We start from the raw sequence: 15,673 nt of genomic DNA on the forward strand, positions 1-15,673 counted from the left end.
ATCTTCTTGCAGTTCTCTGAAAGGCACAGCTGTGCAGATTGGTTTGGTTGTCTTAACAAATGATATTTATGTGTGAAAATAGACTGCTTGTGTATTCTATATAAGATAGTAGACATTTTTGCACTTTTGTTTATATGTTATTTATACCTTGAGCACAGGCAATGCAAATGTACTCATCTTGTGTCATTTTTTAAAATTAGAATTTACTATAGAATTTTTGGATGACTGCCACATCATAATTATTCATCTGCTGCTTGGTCTGTTCTGCTACTTCTGAAACTCTTCTGAGGGTTTAATTCTTGGCACATTTCAACATTCCTTTACATGTATTGTAGTATAGACTGCATGTACGCGATGTATTGTTTAATATTTGCAATACAAGACAAATTGTGCTGTGACATTTAACACAGTAGCTTAAAGATAGAACTCTATTCTGTAGAATAGCAAACTGAGTTATTTGGGCATTATCGGGTATTTTGTTTTTGAGAAAAACTGAAAATATGAGCCTAAATTGTATGGCCTTTCATCTTTCTAACATACAAATGTAGATTGTTGTGTGTGTCTGTGAGGGAGGAGAGGCAGAGAGAGAGGGAAGGAAGGAGGGATGAGTAGAAGGAAGCATTAAAGGTATTCAGAAAAATAATCCAATATAGACAGTGAATTGGAGGTTTTGGTTTATGAGCCCGTTACTCAGATGTAAAGTGGAGAGTATAGAGTTAATTATCCCTCTTGGCTAATTCTAATTCTTTACACTTAAAAAGATATTTGAAAGTATTCTCAGCATTTTGGCAAAAAAAAAATGCAATATCCAAAGTGATTTTATTATTCTTAGTATTTTACTTGCATACCTCAATATATCTTTTTAATAGCTTTATTAAGATATAATTTACATACCATAAAGTTTGCCCATTTAAAGTGTACAAGTTGGGCTTCCCTGGTGGCGCAGTGGTTGAGAGTCCGCCTGCCGATGCAGGGGACACGGGTTCGTGCCCCGGGAAGATCCCACATGCCGTGGAGCGGCTGGGCCCGTGAGCCATGGCCGCTGAGCCTGCGCGTTCGGAGCCTGTGCTCCGCAACGGGAGAGGCCACAGCAGTGAGAGGCCCACGTACCGCAAAAATAAATAAATAAAGTGTACAAGTCAATTTTCTTCATTTATCTACCCAGTTGTACAACCATCACCATAATGTAATTTTAGACATTTTCATCACCATCTCCCCGAAAACATCTCCATTCTCCTCCCTCCCCTATTCCCCAGCACTAGGCAACCACTAATCTACTCTCTAAGATTTGCCTACTGGTGGATATTTTATATCAATGGAATCATAGGATATGTGTCTTTTGTGACTGGCTTCTTTCATTTAGCTTAACAATATAGTTTTAGACTATTTGGCCTCAATATTCTGCCTCTGAGGATAAAATGTAATCTTTGCATTCCTTGATGAGTTTGAGGACTGGGTATAATTTTCGTGAGGCAGAAATTAGAAACTAGTTAGAGCAAGAGGACTTTCCACAACCACTTGCCATTTTGCCAATGTTAAAATACCAGACTGTGCAAGTTCAAGCTGCAGAACAACGTGTGTTCATGGGTCCTTAGATTGACATTGTCCAGGAGAATGTGGGGGGTGGGGGGATAAACCGAAAACAAAACAAACAAAAAACACTGCAAGTTACAAACAGGATCCATCAGAGGAGGAGTGGGTTTCAGTGTTGACCAAATGTAGTTTAACAACTTAACTTCCTTTCCTTAGAAAACTGGTGATTCCAGATTATTTCACACAAACCTGTGTTTATTGCTTGTGCTGGGCACCCAGCAGAGCCAGACCCCTTAGGAAAAGCAAATAGGCCTCATAGAGAAAGTAAAATTTCCTTTCTGCCCTTTCCCCCTCTTCTTGCTGGCAGGGTTGATCCTCATTACAATTTGCTCAAATATTTGGAAGTGAATTTAGGACCCTCCCCCCAGCTTATGATTTTATAGCCAATAGGTGATGAGGTTTATTTGCATATTTCCAATCACATAAGCAGCCGTGGAGTGGAAACAGTGTCAGACTCAATTTCTCCTCCTCTTCCTCCTCCTTCTCCGAGGAAACCTGCCACTTCTAGCTGTCCTGCCTCCTCTTTAAAGGGTGACTTGCCCTGCGCCAGACCGCTGCTCCAGCCTGCTCCCGCCTCAGACTCGACCGGTCCATCCGTCTGTCCCCGCTCCAGCCGGGTGCCCTGTAACTCCCACAGAGGGACGCGCCCCGAGATGGAGAGCAAAGCCCTGCTTCTGGTGGCTCTGAGCGTGTGGCTTCAGAGTCTGACCGTCTCCCGCGGAGGGGTGGCCACCGCCGACCGTAAGTTTTGCGCGCAGACTCCCTTCCATTTGCAGAATCTGCTCAGCGGCCACTTGCACACGTTGTGAAGATGGGAAGGAGGAAGTAGGAAGGGGTTGCGATGCGCGCCGGGGACTCTCCTAGCCCGAGCGCTTGCCCCAGAAAGGGTCACCGGGGTGGGATCTGGAAGGGCCACGGAGGGAATTTTTCCTCCGATCTCTATGGGGCGGCTCCCACTTCTCCTTTCTCTCTTTCCCGCGTTCCCGCGCTGTCCCCTCCACTCTGGCTGAGGCTGAGTTCCCGTCCGCCTGGGCTCAGCAGGGAAGGGAGCGGGGGGGTGGGGGAGGGGAGTGTGAGGGGCGGGACCAGGGGGGCGGGAGGAAGGGCTCAGATGGCGGTGACCTGCAGCAACCTTTTCGCTCGTGGTGGGGGGGGGGGGGGGGGCCTGGAATGAAAGGCAAGGGAGCCAAGGTGACCCTGGCTTGGCCTTGGCCGCGGCTCAGTCCCCGTCATTGAGAGCGCGGTTAGAAAGTGGCCCCTTCTCCTGGAGAAGCTGGCCCGTGGCCGCGGGTCGGTGGGGGGAGGTGTTGGCCGCCACTTAGGAGTACAGGACATTCTTGCTCTGCACGTGGAGGTGGGAGGAGAGGACGCGGGACGCGGAGTCCTGGGGACGCAGCGTCCTGCAAGAGTTGGGGCGCCGGGGAAGCTGTTTAACTTCGACTCTTGTACGCTCGGCTTTTCTTAGCGGCCAGCAAACCTAGCGAAGGGTTGACCCTCCTGAAAAACGTGGCAGAGCGACCAGCAGTCTGTGGCCGCTGACTTGGGGGTTGCCAGGTTTGCACTTGGCTACCCTTACCGTCCTGCGAGCTGAGCTCGGCTCCGGGCGCCCTGTCCCGCGGTGCGGTCGCGAGCACTTGGGGTTTCTTGGGCGCCGCCGGGAGGCCACTGGCTGAACCCCAGTTACCTCTCACCAGGGTTGAGGCTTCGAGGCCGGATGTGCATTTCTTTATTGCAGGGAAGGTGAGCGCCCAGCCCGAGACCTGCCACAGTAGAGGCAGCCTGTGTAACTTGAACCTTGGTTCAGTTAACACACAGCAGCAACTGAAAAGGCAACTGAAGCAAGTCATGCAAGGAGGCAACATTTTCTTTTCTCTTCCTTGGTGGACTTGCAGTTAGGGCGGTGTCCTTTGGTCGTGCTTTCAGGCGGCGCAGTCTGCAGTGGTTCATGTTATAGTCGAGTGTGTCTCTGACTTTGGTTGCTGCTAAACACTTGTTTTATTTCAGCACTAAGTTGTTCAATTAGAAAGTCTTAAACATCTTATGAAGTAGCATGTGCCGCTGGATAGTGTTTTACACGGTCCAAGAAAAAGGTTGGAACAAACTCCAAATTCTTATTTCAGAAAGTACACTACAGAGTAATGTTACTTAGACTAAAAATCACACACAAATAAGTGTCATCCACAGATTGAGTTTTTTCTAGACTCCCTGAGAGATTCAGGACCCTAAATTCCTGGGCTGGTCAGTGGTCACCTCTCTGGGTTTTGCTTCCTCAATTCTAAAATGAGGAGTTTGGACCAGACTCAAAATTCTCTTAGACCCCTCCAGATGTAGAGAACAAACTTATGGATACCAAGGGGGGAAGTGGGGATGGGATGAATTGGGAGATTGGGATTGACATATATACACTACTATGTATAAAATAGATAACCGATGAGAACCTACTGTATAGCACAAGGAAGTCTGCTCAATGCTCTGTGGCGACCTAGATGGAAGAGAAATCTAAAAAAGGGGGTATATGTATACATATAACTGATTGACTTTGCTGTACAGCAGAAACTAACACAACAGTGTAAAGCAATTATACTCAAATAAAAAATTCTAAAAAGAGTTCTCTTAGACCCCTCTAATTCTTTACTCTTTGATGTAAATGGATACAAGTGATTAATGAATTAAATTGGATTTTAATCAACACATGCTTTTCATGGCTGTAAATGCTTTGTAAGGGAGGAATCATTTTGAAGTGGACTTGAAATTAATCCTTCTCATCCTTCCCTCCCACTCTCACTCTACTGCCCCGCTCCCCTGCTTCCCCTTTATATTGTGGCTCTCCCAACACAGCAAATTTCTGCCCCCTTTATCCTCCAAATGAATTTAGGTAGGAATGTAAGAAATTCAGGGTAGAAAGGTACAAGTGTGAGGGAATGGCAAGCAGCACCCCCTCTGGGCTCTGACTTTACTTATTCATTCTCGATTTCTAGGAAGAATATGAGGATACAGGCACTGCCCTCAGCTCTTTGCTCTTGGAGGCACCACAGCCTCTGCGTGGCCCCATTAGGAAATTTGAAGAGCTCAGTAGCTGCAGTTCTATTTGACTGGCCCTAGTGAATTTCTAGGCTAACATCTGAATTAAACATGTTGGGTGATGACAGCAAAGTAGCAGGTACCACCTGCAAGGGGAGCAGAGCTCAGCAAGAGAGTGATTGATTAATAGCTGTATGGAAAGGTGGGAGTCAGGCACTGGGGAAGACTGACAATGGGAAATTTTCACTTTCTTTCAGGCAGTGTATTTTTAGCTCAGCCCTCCTTTTTTGCTTTATTCTGGGAAGAGAAATTGGGCTGCACATTTTACGGCCACTATTTTAGCAAACACTTTTTTTCTATAAAAAATGAAAAGTAGGGCTTCCCTGGTGGCGCAGTGGTTGAGAGTCCGCCTGCCGATGCAGGGGACGCGGGTTCATGCCCCGGTCCAGGAAGATCCCACATGCATGGCCGCTGAGCCTGCGCGTCTGGAGCCTGTGCTCCGCAAGGGGAGAGGCCACAACAGTGAGAGGCCTGCGTACCGTAAAAAAAAAAAAAAAAAAAAAAAAAAGAAAAGTAAATCAGCTTGTTAGGTAAGTCAGGCACATTGTTTACATTGGAATATCTGAAAACCTCAATTAATTCAGTCAGATAACAGCACTGATTACCCCCCACCCCACCCCCATTGTTTTATTTTTCACTTGTTTTTTGGCATTCTACAGAAGCTGTCAATAACTGTGACCATCAGCCTCAGAGAGGAGGTGAATTACTGATGAAGTTCTTTAGGAGTGTGTGTTTGTGTGTGAGAGAGAGAGAGGAAAGAAAAAGAGAGAAAGGAAGTAGAAACTTCTAAGAGAATTGCATTATAATTGAGCTCTTGTATCTCATGTTTTCATATAAATGTTAATCTTATTTATCTGATAACTGTGAACTGCCTTTAGAGTCTCTTTCCTGGGATGCTCAGTGTTCCTCCTATAATGTACCCTCTATAAATGTACCTTTAAAGTGCTTTGACTTCTCAGCCTAATTTCATTCCTGTGAGTTATTATCCATATTACGATAACTCCTTGTCTTTGTTTATACACATAGATTTTTAGCTATCTATTTAGGAATTTAGGGATAAAGATAATATAGTCAAGAAATGCATTAACTTGTAACTTTCCTGGTGCCCCAAAATCTCTCCCCTTAGTGTTTGATAAGAACAGGTCTGATGGTGTGATGTTACTGATATGATAAACCAAATTCAGAATAGGGGCCCTTATAAATGACTAAACCTATGCATCTCTTCCCTGACACACACTGTCCTAAGGTGGCTTTAATTTCTAAGGGGATCTGGTGAAAGGTCCTTCTCCCCTTAAAGGACTAAGGGCAGAGTCACTAATATCATTTCCATGTATGAAAAACAATAATTTTTTTAGCAACAGTTGAGCCAAATCAGTTCATCTGCCAGCCAGGAGCAATCCCAGTGTATATATTAGGTCAACTAAACATACTCATAATGACCCATAATGAATTGATGACCCATAAATGAGGGTCCATCCCTCTCCCTAACTCTTCCTGGCCTAAGTCAGTTGTGTGAGGGCTGGTGGATGTTTGGAAAGCACACTCATCTTTAGAATGCCAAGACATCCCTGAGGGGTTGGAAACACCAGTAGTGTGGAAATACCTGTCAGAACGCCAAAGAGAGGGAAAGACTGACTAAACACCAGTAACATTTATGAATACATATAAAGAACAAACAGAGAATTGAAAACATCACGTGACATATAGAGTGGTATTATTTTCTTGTCAAAGGCTTCATTATGTTTTCTGTAACTTAAAATGAAAAAAAAAAATTCCATGAAAAGTGAAACAAAAGTTTCCAAATACAAATTTGCTTGAGAACGTATGAATTTCCTATCATTTTTCTTTACAAGTGATGTACCCAACAGGAAAGGTTGGTTGTGGGAAACTGGAATCCTGCCTTAATAATTTCAAAGAATATTCTTAGTCATTTCAAAACCACCAGCAACACCAGAGCCACCGTGTTGCACAATTCTAGGAAAAAATAGAATAAAAGTGACTGGTATCCTCTGGAGTTATGCAAGGCAATAATCTTAAATATCAGTTTGGCAAATAGGTAGTGGGCAAGATCTGTCTGCCAGATTGTTCAGAGTATTTCTGCTTTAAAAAGCTTGCTGATCGAACATGTTAAAATAAGACTGTTATGAGAGGAAACATGAGTTATTTGATAAAGAGCAAATATGTAGAGGGTAAAGTTAATTTAGTTTTCAATTTTCTAAAGCACTTTCTAACAGTAAAAGAACTTCTTGGGCAGAATCTGAAAGTGGAATCAGATTAAAAATCTATAATTTTTTTCGACCATCAGATAAATTATTAGGCCACCAGAGTGCTTTCTGGTTAGGAAGGAAAAGGAAGACCCACATCTTCAAATGAGTTGAGAGGCAGAGAATATTCTTGATTAATGAATGGATTTCAAGTGAAATTTTACTATATGGAAATGAAAAAAAAGCTTTAAATATCAATAGTCTATCACAGTCTTTTATTTGAATAAATCTTCTTAGAAGGTTTAGGTGCTAGAGGTGTGTGTGTGTGTGTGTGTGTGTGTGTGTGTGTGTGTGTGTGTGAGAGAGAGAGAGAGAGAGAGAGAGAGAGAGAGATCAACTTGTTGCATATAATGAGTCACTTGCAAGCAACCACACTATTGTTTAAGGAATTTTGGGAAATAATTAAAAAGGAGAATGCTGGTCAGTCCTCAGAAAATTATATGATAAATTTGATTCAAATGCCTGTACTTTCACTGTACTATATCATTCTTATTTTAATTTTTGGTCTGACTTTCGCAAGGTTTTTTGAAATTATGGATTTTCAACTTTTGTGAAAAGGAAGAAGGTTTAGATTAAGAAATTAGAAGTATTTCTAAGCAACCTTAGTTATTTATCTTTTGAAACTTTTAAATAGCCAAATCTAAAATGTATAAGTTACTACCTTCTTGTAGTGAATGGTTTTTTTACTTCTTTTTTACTTGACCAGACATTAGATAACTTCTTAATATAACTTCCCTTTGGTGTGCTTGCTTTATAAAAGAGTTTGATTTTATTTGCAATACAATTTACTTAAAGTGTTCACTGTGATATTATATGTACTACCTACAAATACCCTGTGAACATTTATCAACATTCAGAAGTATTGTCCAGAGAGTCAAAAAATAGGCCAAAGTTCTCTTTCTCTCCTGACTCACTTTGGGATTAACCATGAAGAACCAAAGTGGATTCTTTCCAAAACCACCTTTGCTACAGTACTTTAGGCAAGGACTTTGTGTGGAAGACTGTAGAGACAAAATTGAGAAAAGAAATACTGGGGGGAAGAATTAACCATAACTCACACATAGCACAGATATTTCTGAACAACCCGCTAAAGGATTTTTAAAAACATTTTGAAGTGATGCATCTTGCCATGCTGGTGGGAATGATTCCATACAAAAACTTCCCCATGTTTCCAGCTTTTCTTCTTTCTAAAATTAAAAAAAATAATGCTAGTGAAAAGGAAACAACCTTCCTTCAAACAAACCTTATTGTATCACATTTTGCAGGAAGACAATCTTTTGATGTAATCAGAGATTTAAAGAGGGTGAAATCATATATGAAGTAAGTGGAACTACACAACACAAGTGCCCTGAGCCAGTGTTCTCTAGAAGAACTACAACCGAGAGACCTGGGTTCTGGTCCCTACTCTCTCTCCCACTATTGGCAGCATAACCTCAGCTAACTCACTTAAATTCATATTTTGAGAGAAGATTAATTAAGGAATTCCCAAATAGAAGTTGTCTTACTTGAAACTGTATATACCACACACACACACCCCTTGACTGAAAAAGAGCTGAAGAAAAGGATGGAAGACACAGGAGAGGTCAATATTACTTAACTCAGTTATTTTAAGGCTGTCTCTGTCAACTTTGAGCACCGCTGGAGGATCAGTCATTCTCTTTCAATCCACATTCAGCTTTTTTTTTTTTAACTTTAGAAACAAAAGTAGCATTGGTGGTGTTTTGCTTGTGAATCTAAAACATACCAGTCCAGCAAGTAAAACAACCGTCTAATTAGCCTCTTATCCAATTTTTCCTTTTCAGGAATTACAGGAGGAAAAGATTTTATAGACATCGAAAGTAAATTTGCTCTCAGGACCCCCGAAGACACAGCTGAGGACACCTGCCACCTCATTCCTGGAGTGACAGAATCTGTGGCTAACTGTCAATTTAACCACAGCAGCAAAACCTTTATGGTGCTCCACGGCTGGACGGTAAGAAAGGCTCCTTAGGAAGGAGCTGAGTGGCATGAACCAAGCATTCTGATTGTCTTGCCCCAGTTGTTGGGAGCCCAGTGATGGGAACACAGTGATGGCTTTGCTTTAAACTTGAGTAGAGACAATTCTGGCTCGGGGTGGGGACTGAGGAATCTAAGGCCAAAGGTTCATGGGTACTTCCTCTGGACAGTGCCAGCCTTCATTTTACCACGGTACCTAGCTGTGACCTTGAACCAGCCATTCCTCTGGGCCTTTGCTCAAGTACAGAGAAGAATATAGTTTACCATTTAGAGGAGACAGTGGAAAACTGGCATGATCCTGATTCATCCACCACTTCGCCAAAGTCCTTTCCTAAGGAAGATAACCTGTAAGGGGGAGGAGAGAGCTGGAGTGGAGGGAGGAGGTGCTGGTTCTGGTTCTGCTTTGCCATTCTCCAGCTCTGTGATGTGGATCCAGATACCTCTCATCCCTGGGCCTCAGTTTACTAATCTGTAAAACAATGAGATTAGACTAGACGTCCCTCCACTTTCAACATTCTCCAGTTGTAAACTTTTGGGAGCTTTACTTGAGATGAAAGAGGGCTAGCCAGGGAACTGTCAGCGACATGATAAGAATCTGAATAAATATGCTAGTTAGTCACTTTATATGGTATAGTTTTTACTTAATTACTTTAGCTTGTTTTCAATATTTTCATTCCTTAGTGAGCAGATTTTACTGTTTATTAAAAAGGACATATAAAATTGATGGTTAAAGAGATAATATCTTCCCATTGTGTCAGAGCTTGTGAATAAGGTAATAGACACTAAATTCTAATGAGATGAATTAGCTATGATTGATACTTCCAGTCCTGATTTCTTTTCCTACGTAAGTGCCTTTGTTATTGACAGTGTAGGACAATTGCTACATCTTTTATAGAGATGAAGGCAACTAGTAACAGAATTCACAGGGATGTTTATTTTAATAAAATACATCTATTTACTAGAGGTAACACAGTAAATTACATATCTTATGATAAAATTACATATTCAAATTCCTAACATAGATCTTTTTGTATTTTAAGAGGTTTAAATAGGAAAACATAATCTTTGGTGATTTTAGAGACATTTTAGTTGTATATGGTCTTGGCTGTTAATACTTTTCAAAAAAGTTTAAGCTTAATAAACATTTATATGACAGAAATAAATTGAATATCTCAGGCATCTCAATCTTATCCCTGAGAGAATTTTATAATTTAAGAATATTTGAAAAACATTTCCTTCTCACATTAAGATGACACGACTCACCTAGTATCAGTAGATAGCACCAATTTCTATCATTAGCCCTACTGCCCAGTAAGCCCACTTATATTCTTCACATCATATGTCCTGACTTTTTTGAGTGCCTGGGCTCAGAGGCTGGGCCACTGGCTGTGGGACTGAGTTTCATCGTACAGAGCTGGTCGGTATGTGCTATAACTCATCCAGCCGTGCTGGATAACCGATCTCAGCCATTTCAGTCAACTCCCTGGCTGGTGCAGTGGGACCACCTGGGGCAGGTGGCAAGGAGAGCTTCAAGTTCAGCTGTATGCCTAAGAATCAAAGCCTTTAAAAATTGGTACTGATTTAAGGAAGCACAGAAGAAAAAATTAGGAAATAATACCTTTTCAGAATTGAAGAAGTTGGGTCCTTGTTTTCCACCCCTTTGTTGGGGTTACTTATAGCAGTGTCTTATGTTAAATTAAAAAAAGAAAGAATTAGATTGGTTGTTAGGCAGTTACTAAAAGTATCATTCACTGTAGGAGTATGTTGGGTTCCTTGCCCTTTGACAGATTACCTAATTTAGAAACACTGATAGTACAGAAAAACTTAAAACAGGGGCTGAGAGCAAATGAGATTTTCCTGCCGTGTCTGAGGTAAGCTGCTCAGCGACTCAAGGGCGTAGGACTAGGGGAAGTGAGGAGGTTCTGCAGCTTTGTTCTGCAGCTTTGACGAACCTGAAAGAATGCTTAGCATGCAGTGTGCACAGGACACCTGCCAGAAGGCAGTCAGACACAGCTGTCCTGGAGCTTGGCCACCTGCTTGTGTTTAAGTCCAGGGTTCTCGTTGTGGTGTTGGATATCCTCACCCCTGGCTGAGAGGAGTGATTAACATTGCATTCTGAAGAAATGACATCATCCTCTCTCAAAAGGCAGCTGCGAAGGGTGGCCAGCCTTCAACCTCTATGAGAGGAGAAAGGGAGGCAGGACCGATTCCTTAGGGTTTTTTTTTGCTGGGTGGGCATTCCAGCTGGTTCCTCCAAAGACCCAGGCTGTACCCAGGCTTGAAGCAGCCTCACTGAGACATGTTCAAAGAAGACTTAAACACGTTCCTAATGGGCTCACATCACCTGTGTGCTTTTTCTTTTTTGTTTTCTCCTAATGCTGGAAATAGATTATAGAGCTGGCATTTTATCACTGCAAGTAGATTGGGAACCGAAATGGTCACAAGAAGAAATTTTGGAGGTGGAGAGTAACTTCCGGGTCATCTGATTCTGACCGCTTTGTTTTATAGGTAGCCTAGTAAGGTTAATACAGCGCCTGTGTTCATAGAAGTAATCAGTGGAAGAGCTGGGATTGGAACCAACATCTCCTGAGTCCCAGGCTTGCTTTTTCCTTCCACAGAGCACAACAATTTGGTTAAAAATTGTGCAGTTAGCGTCAGGAGTGAAGAGAGAGATCATGTTTTAATGTTTTAGCCTAGAAAATAGACTAAACAAAATGGAAGCATAGATTTAAAAGAACCCACCGTCTAAGATCAAAGTTTTAAATGAAGTCCCTTGGTTTGGGAATTCAAGAGTCTTATTTTTGTCTATTGGCATTACTCTAAGAAGAATATAGGTTTTACAAGCTTCCCCTTAAAAGCTGCCTTAAACATGGATTTCAGAACCTTTCCTGTTGAGTACATAGTTGAGTAACCTTTACTGTGGCTACAGTATGATCTATTCTCAGGTAATATTAGGAGTGGATAGATTTGCGGATTTAAAGTAGGTTGTTGCTGTGTACAGGCTCCTGGCAGGAAGGCATGGAATTTTATCATCTGCAGTTTTTTAATGTGTTTCGATTATTTTAAAGTAAGCATCTTTGCAAAGATGTCCAATGTCTCTTCTTTGATAGCATGAGTCTTTGAATTTGGGGGCTTTTATCAACAAGAAGCAAAGAATTACAGTTGGCAGTCTGCTTATCTCCAAAACAGGACCAATCTAATAATTTGGGAAAGGCAATTATTAAGCCTCATTAATTTGCACTGTGATAATCAAGAATTTGAGAGAATTGTGAAAAAGTCTGAACTGAAACTAATAACTTTCTTATGTATTAAGAGATTGCTAAACAAAGTTACCTTCTGTTGGAATAGATGAGTATGTTTAAAACTATTTTTTTCATTATCACATCAAATGTTGTACGTAAATGACCCTTTATAAGAATAAAGGGCATTCACATCTCCCAATTAACTTATTAGCCTAATTGAAATTATTTAAACTAAATTTCTTTTTTCTTTTTAAACTAAATTTCTTTTAAAATCGTCTGAAATTCTGCTGCAAATTTTTAACTTATTCAGATTGATCTTTCCTTTTAATACTATAAATTATTGAAGTTTTACTGAACTTATAAAATATGCTTTTAAAATTGAGACCTCAGTCAGCCATTCCTGAGTTCAACACAGTCCTTCTTTGGGGTACACAAATTTGCCTCAGAAGGGTCAGGCAGAAGACTCTGAATACTCTTGTGGTTTGAGTTTTGTGTCTGAGCCAATGGGCTTCCCGTGGGTTTGTTTCTTTTTTCCATTTAATGTAGGTGTATTGGGCTGACAAATCTATAACAAGTTGTAGGTGGATATTTTAAGAATGCTGGTATCATCCTCTTCAGGTGACAGGAATGTATGAGAGTTGGGTGCCAAAACTCGTGGCTGCCCTGTACAAGAGGGAACCGGACTCCAACGTTATCGTGGTGGACTGGCTGTCACGGGCCCAGCAGCATTATCCTGTGTCTGCGGGGTACACCAAACTGGTGGGACAGGATGTGGCCAAGTTTATCAACTGGATGGCGGTAAGACTGGGGGAAGGAGCCTTGTATGTCCAAAACAGATCTCTTGGCTACAGCTGAATTAATGACTGGTTGTTGCTCTTTTTCACTTAGATATAGATATTTTCTGGGTCAACTCATATCTTTAGAATAAGCCTGGACATTGTTTTCTGACTAAAAGCATCATTATGATAAGAATGATAAAGCTATAAAGCCCATAAGGCGTAGTCCTGCCCTGCCCTGTCCTTTGATATTTTCATGGTGAATGGATTTGCTGAGACCAAGAACTAAGTGGGCAGGAGGGACAAAAGCTTGTTATTTCAGGGCAGAGGGAAGATGTCATGTTCAGCCAAATCCTTCCCTCCCAGTTGGCTGGCACATGGAAATTTTATCCAGGGTTTGACTTGTTAGAATATCGATCTCTTTGACAAAAATATTAATAGTACTTATTCCTTAGTGTGGATTAAGGATCCAGATTTTTGTTGAGGGTTAAGGGAGTGATGGAGATGAACTAGGGAAAAATGGCAGGAAAAGTCTGTAGGATATGAGGTGCTGAGAGTCAGGAGTTTTACTCCCTCTGACTCTCTGAGGCCATTCTCTGAAAATTACCTTTGGAAAGTATCTCGGGGTTGAAAGGAAGCTAATACTCTCACAGGACCAAATTATTTAAGTCAGATGCTTAGAGGTAAAAAATAAGCTGTTTATTGGCTGCTCATTAAAAGATAAAAGTTCTTTTCTTGACTCTTTTGCTAACCAGGAGAGTGAATTTGGACAAATCAGATCACATTCCTGGACCTCAGACTTCTCTTCTGTTGAATGAGGAGACTGGACTCAACGTGTGTGTGGTCCTTTCCCCTGTAATATTTTCTGATTTTAAGTCATTGCTTGGCTAACCTTAAAGAATAAAGTGATGCAGGGTATTTAGAGTAGAGAATAATGAGTTAAATATATATTTGTATATGTATGTATCTATTCAATAGATATATACAAATATCTATATATAAATATACACATATACATATATTTTCAGATGTATGGAAATTCATGTTTCCATACATTTCTATTTCAGATGTATGGGAAAACTTTCTAATTTAAATATGTTTTTAAGGAAAGAGAAAATCTCAATACTGTAGTATATGTTCCTCTCATCTGTAACAAGAAATTAAAATAAGTAGAATTAATTTTCAGTATTGCCTATATTTTCAAAGCAATATATTTTATTTATTTATTTATTTGGCGGGAATACTATTAAACTTTTATTTCTTTTAGCACTGATATTTTGCAAAGAACTGTAAAATATCAAATACCTTTTTCTTTTCTTCTTCCAAAGGATGAATTTAATTATCCTCTGGACAATGTGCATCTCTTGGGATATAGCCTTGGAGCCCATGTTGCTGGCATTGCAGGAAGTCTGACCAATAAGAAGGTCAACAGAATTACCGGTAAGAAAGCAATGCCATTTTTCTTATAACAAAAGACTTGAGATGCCTGTCATTTTCTGAAAGAGAATCAGACTGTTTGTCAAACAACCATACGTGAGTGGTAGTCTTCTGGGTACGCCTGGCCATTTGGTTATCCCATGGGAGGGCTCTTTTTCTGGAGTAAGATAAAATACAGACGCTTGCTCTCATGAGCTTACCGTCTAATGGCAGTAGAAGGGAAATGGTGCAGAGTTAAGCACAGAGAGCCCAGTGGTGTCTCCGAGAAACCCATTTCCCTCCTCCCTCTGCTCTGTGCTTTGATAGTCTATTGCACACACATATGTCACCTCTCACATCAATACTGGGAAAAATGAAAAAGGACCAACACCAGAGGCCATCTGGAAAAAGGAGTCTTGTCATCTGGGCCAATAGCAATTGGTTGTTTGGCCTGTGTAGAGAGGAAGAAAGAGCCCAGCACTATATAAACGCCTTCTAACCAGGCTCAGAAATAATTTATTGATACAAAAGGGAATCAAGTCATACTGAGTGAAAATTGTTATTTAATGGCTAGTTTGAGAAACTCAAATTTTATTTGAGAAGGAGTTAAGCTGCTTTTATGAATCTCAGTAATTTAAAAATCCAGTCACTATAGAATAGGAGGTGTTAATAAGAATCTATGTGGCTGCCATTTACATTCAAATGATGAACAATGGAATGATAAGGTGATACTGGAGGAGACTAAAACTAATGGGAATTTAAAAAGCTCTGAGGACTTTTTGTTTTCCCACTAAGGCCTAGATCCAGCTGGACCCAACTTTGAGTATGCAGAAGCCCCAGGTCGCCTTTCTCCAGATGATGCGGATTTTGTAGATGTCTTACACACATTCACCAGAGGGTCACCTGGCCGAAGTATTGGAATTCAGAAACCAGTAGGGCATGTTGACATTTATCCTAACGGAGGCACTTTCCAACCAGGATGTAACATTGCAGAAGCTATCCGTGTGATCGCAGAGAGAGGCCTTGGAGGTAAATATAATTTAGAAGTTAATTAAATGTTAAGTTTTCACCTTAACTCTTACTGGCCAAGGGTCCTACCCATTCTCCACAAGTAGGTAGTTTGAATACACACATTTAGCAAAGATATGTTTTTGAAGAAGTCTGTCACATTTAGCATGACCACCTCAGAGGCTCAGTACTTCCTGTGGTCAGAGAGACATTTCATCTTATATTGTAAACTACACTCATGTTGTAAACTACTGCACTTGCAGTAATAAAAGGAAAAAAAAAATGGTGAGATTTAGAC

At 41.0% G+C, this 15,673-nt stretch overlaps 1 protein-coding gene across 1 annotated transcript in view; it reads left to right on the forward strand.

Annotated features, from left to right (window-relative positions):
* The first annotated feature begins 2,045 nt into the window (after nucleotides 1–2,045).
* The window catches only part of LPL (lipoprotein lipase), a 34,583-nt gene continuing 20,955 nt past the window's right edge, over nucleotides 2,046–15,673 (forward strand). The window contains exons 1-5 of the mRNA XM_032636144.1: nucleotides 2,046–2,334; nucleotides 8,741–8,910; nucleotides 12,794–12,973; nucleotides 14,280–14,391; nucleotides 15,163–15,396. Coding sequence (XP_032492035.1) covers nucleotides 2,247–2,334; nucleotides 8,741–8,910; nucleotides 12,794–12,973; nucleotides 14,280–14,391; nucleotides 15,163–15,396 — 784 coding nt within the window. The 5' untranslated portion in view covers nucleotides 2,046–2,246. The remainder of the gene's footprint in view (nucleotides 2,335–8,740; nucleotides 8,911–12,793; nucleotides 12,974–14,279; nucleotides 14,392–15,162; nucleotides 15,397–15,673) is intronic.

This window comes from Phocoena sinus, chromosome 6 (assembly GCF_008692025.1).
Source record: "Phocoena sinus isolate mPhoSin1 chromosome 6, mPhoSin1.pri, whole genome shotgun sequence".
Lineage (NCBI taxonomy): Eukaryota > Metazoa > Chordata > Mammalia > Artiodactyla > Phocoenidae > Phocoena > Phocoena sinus.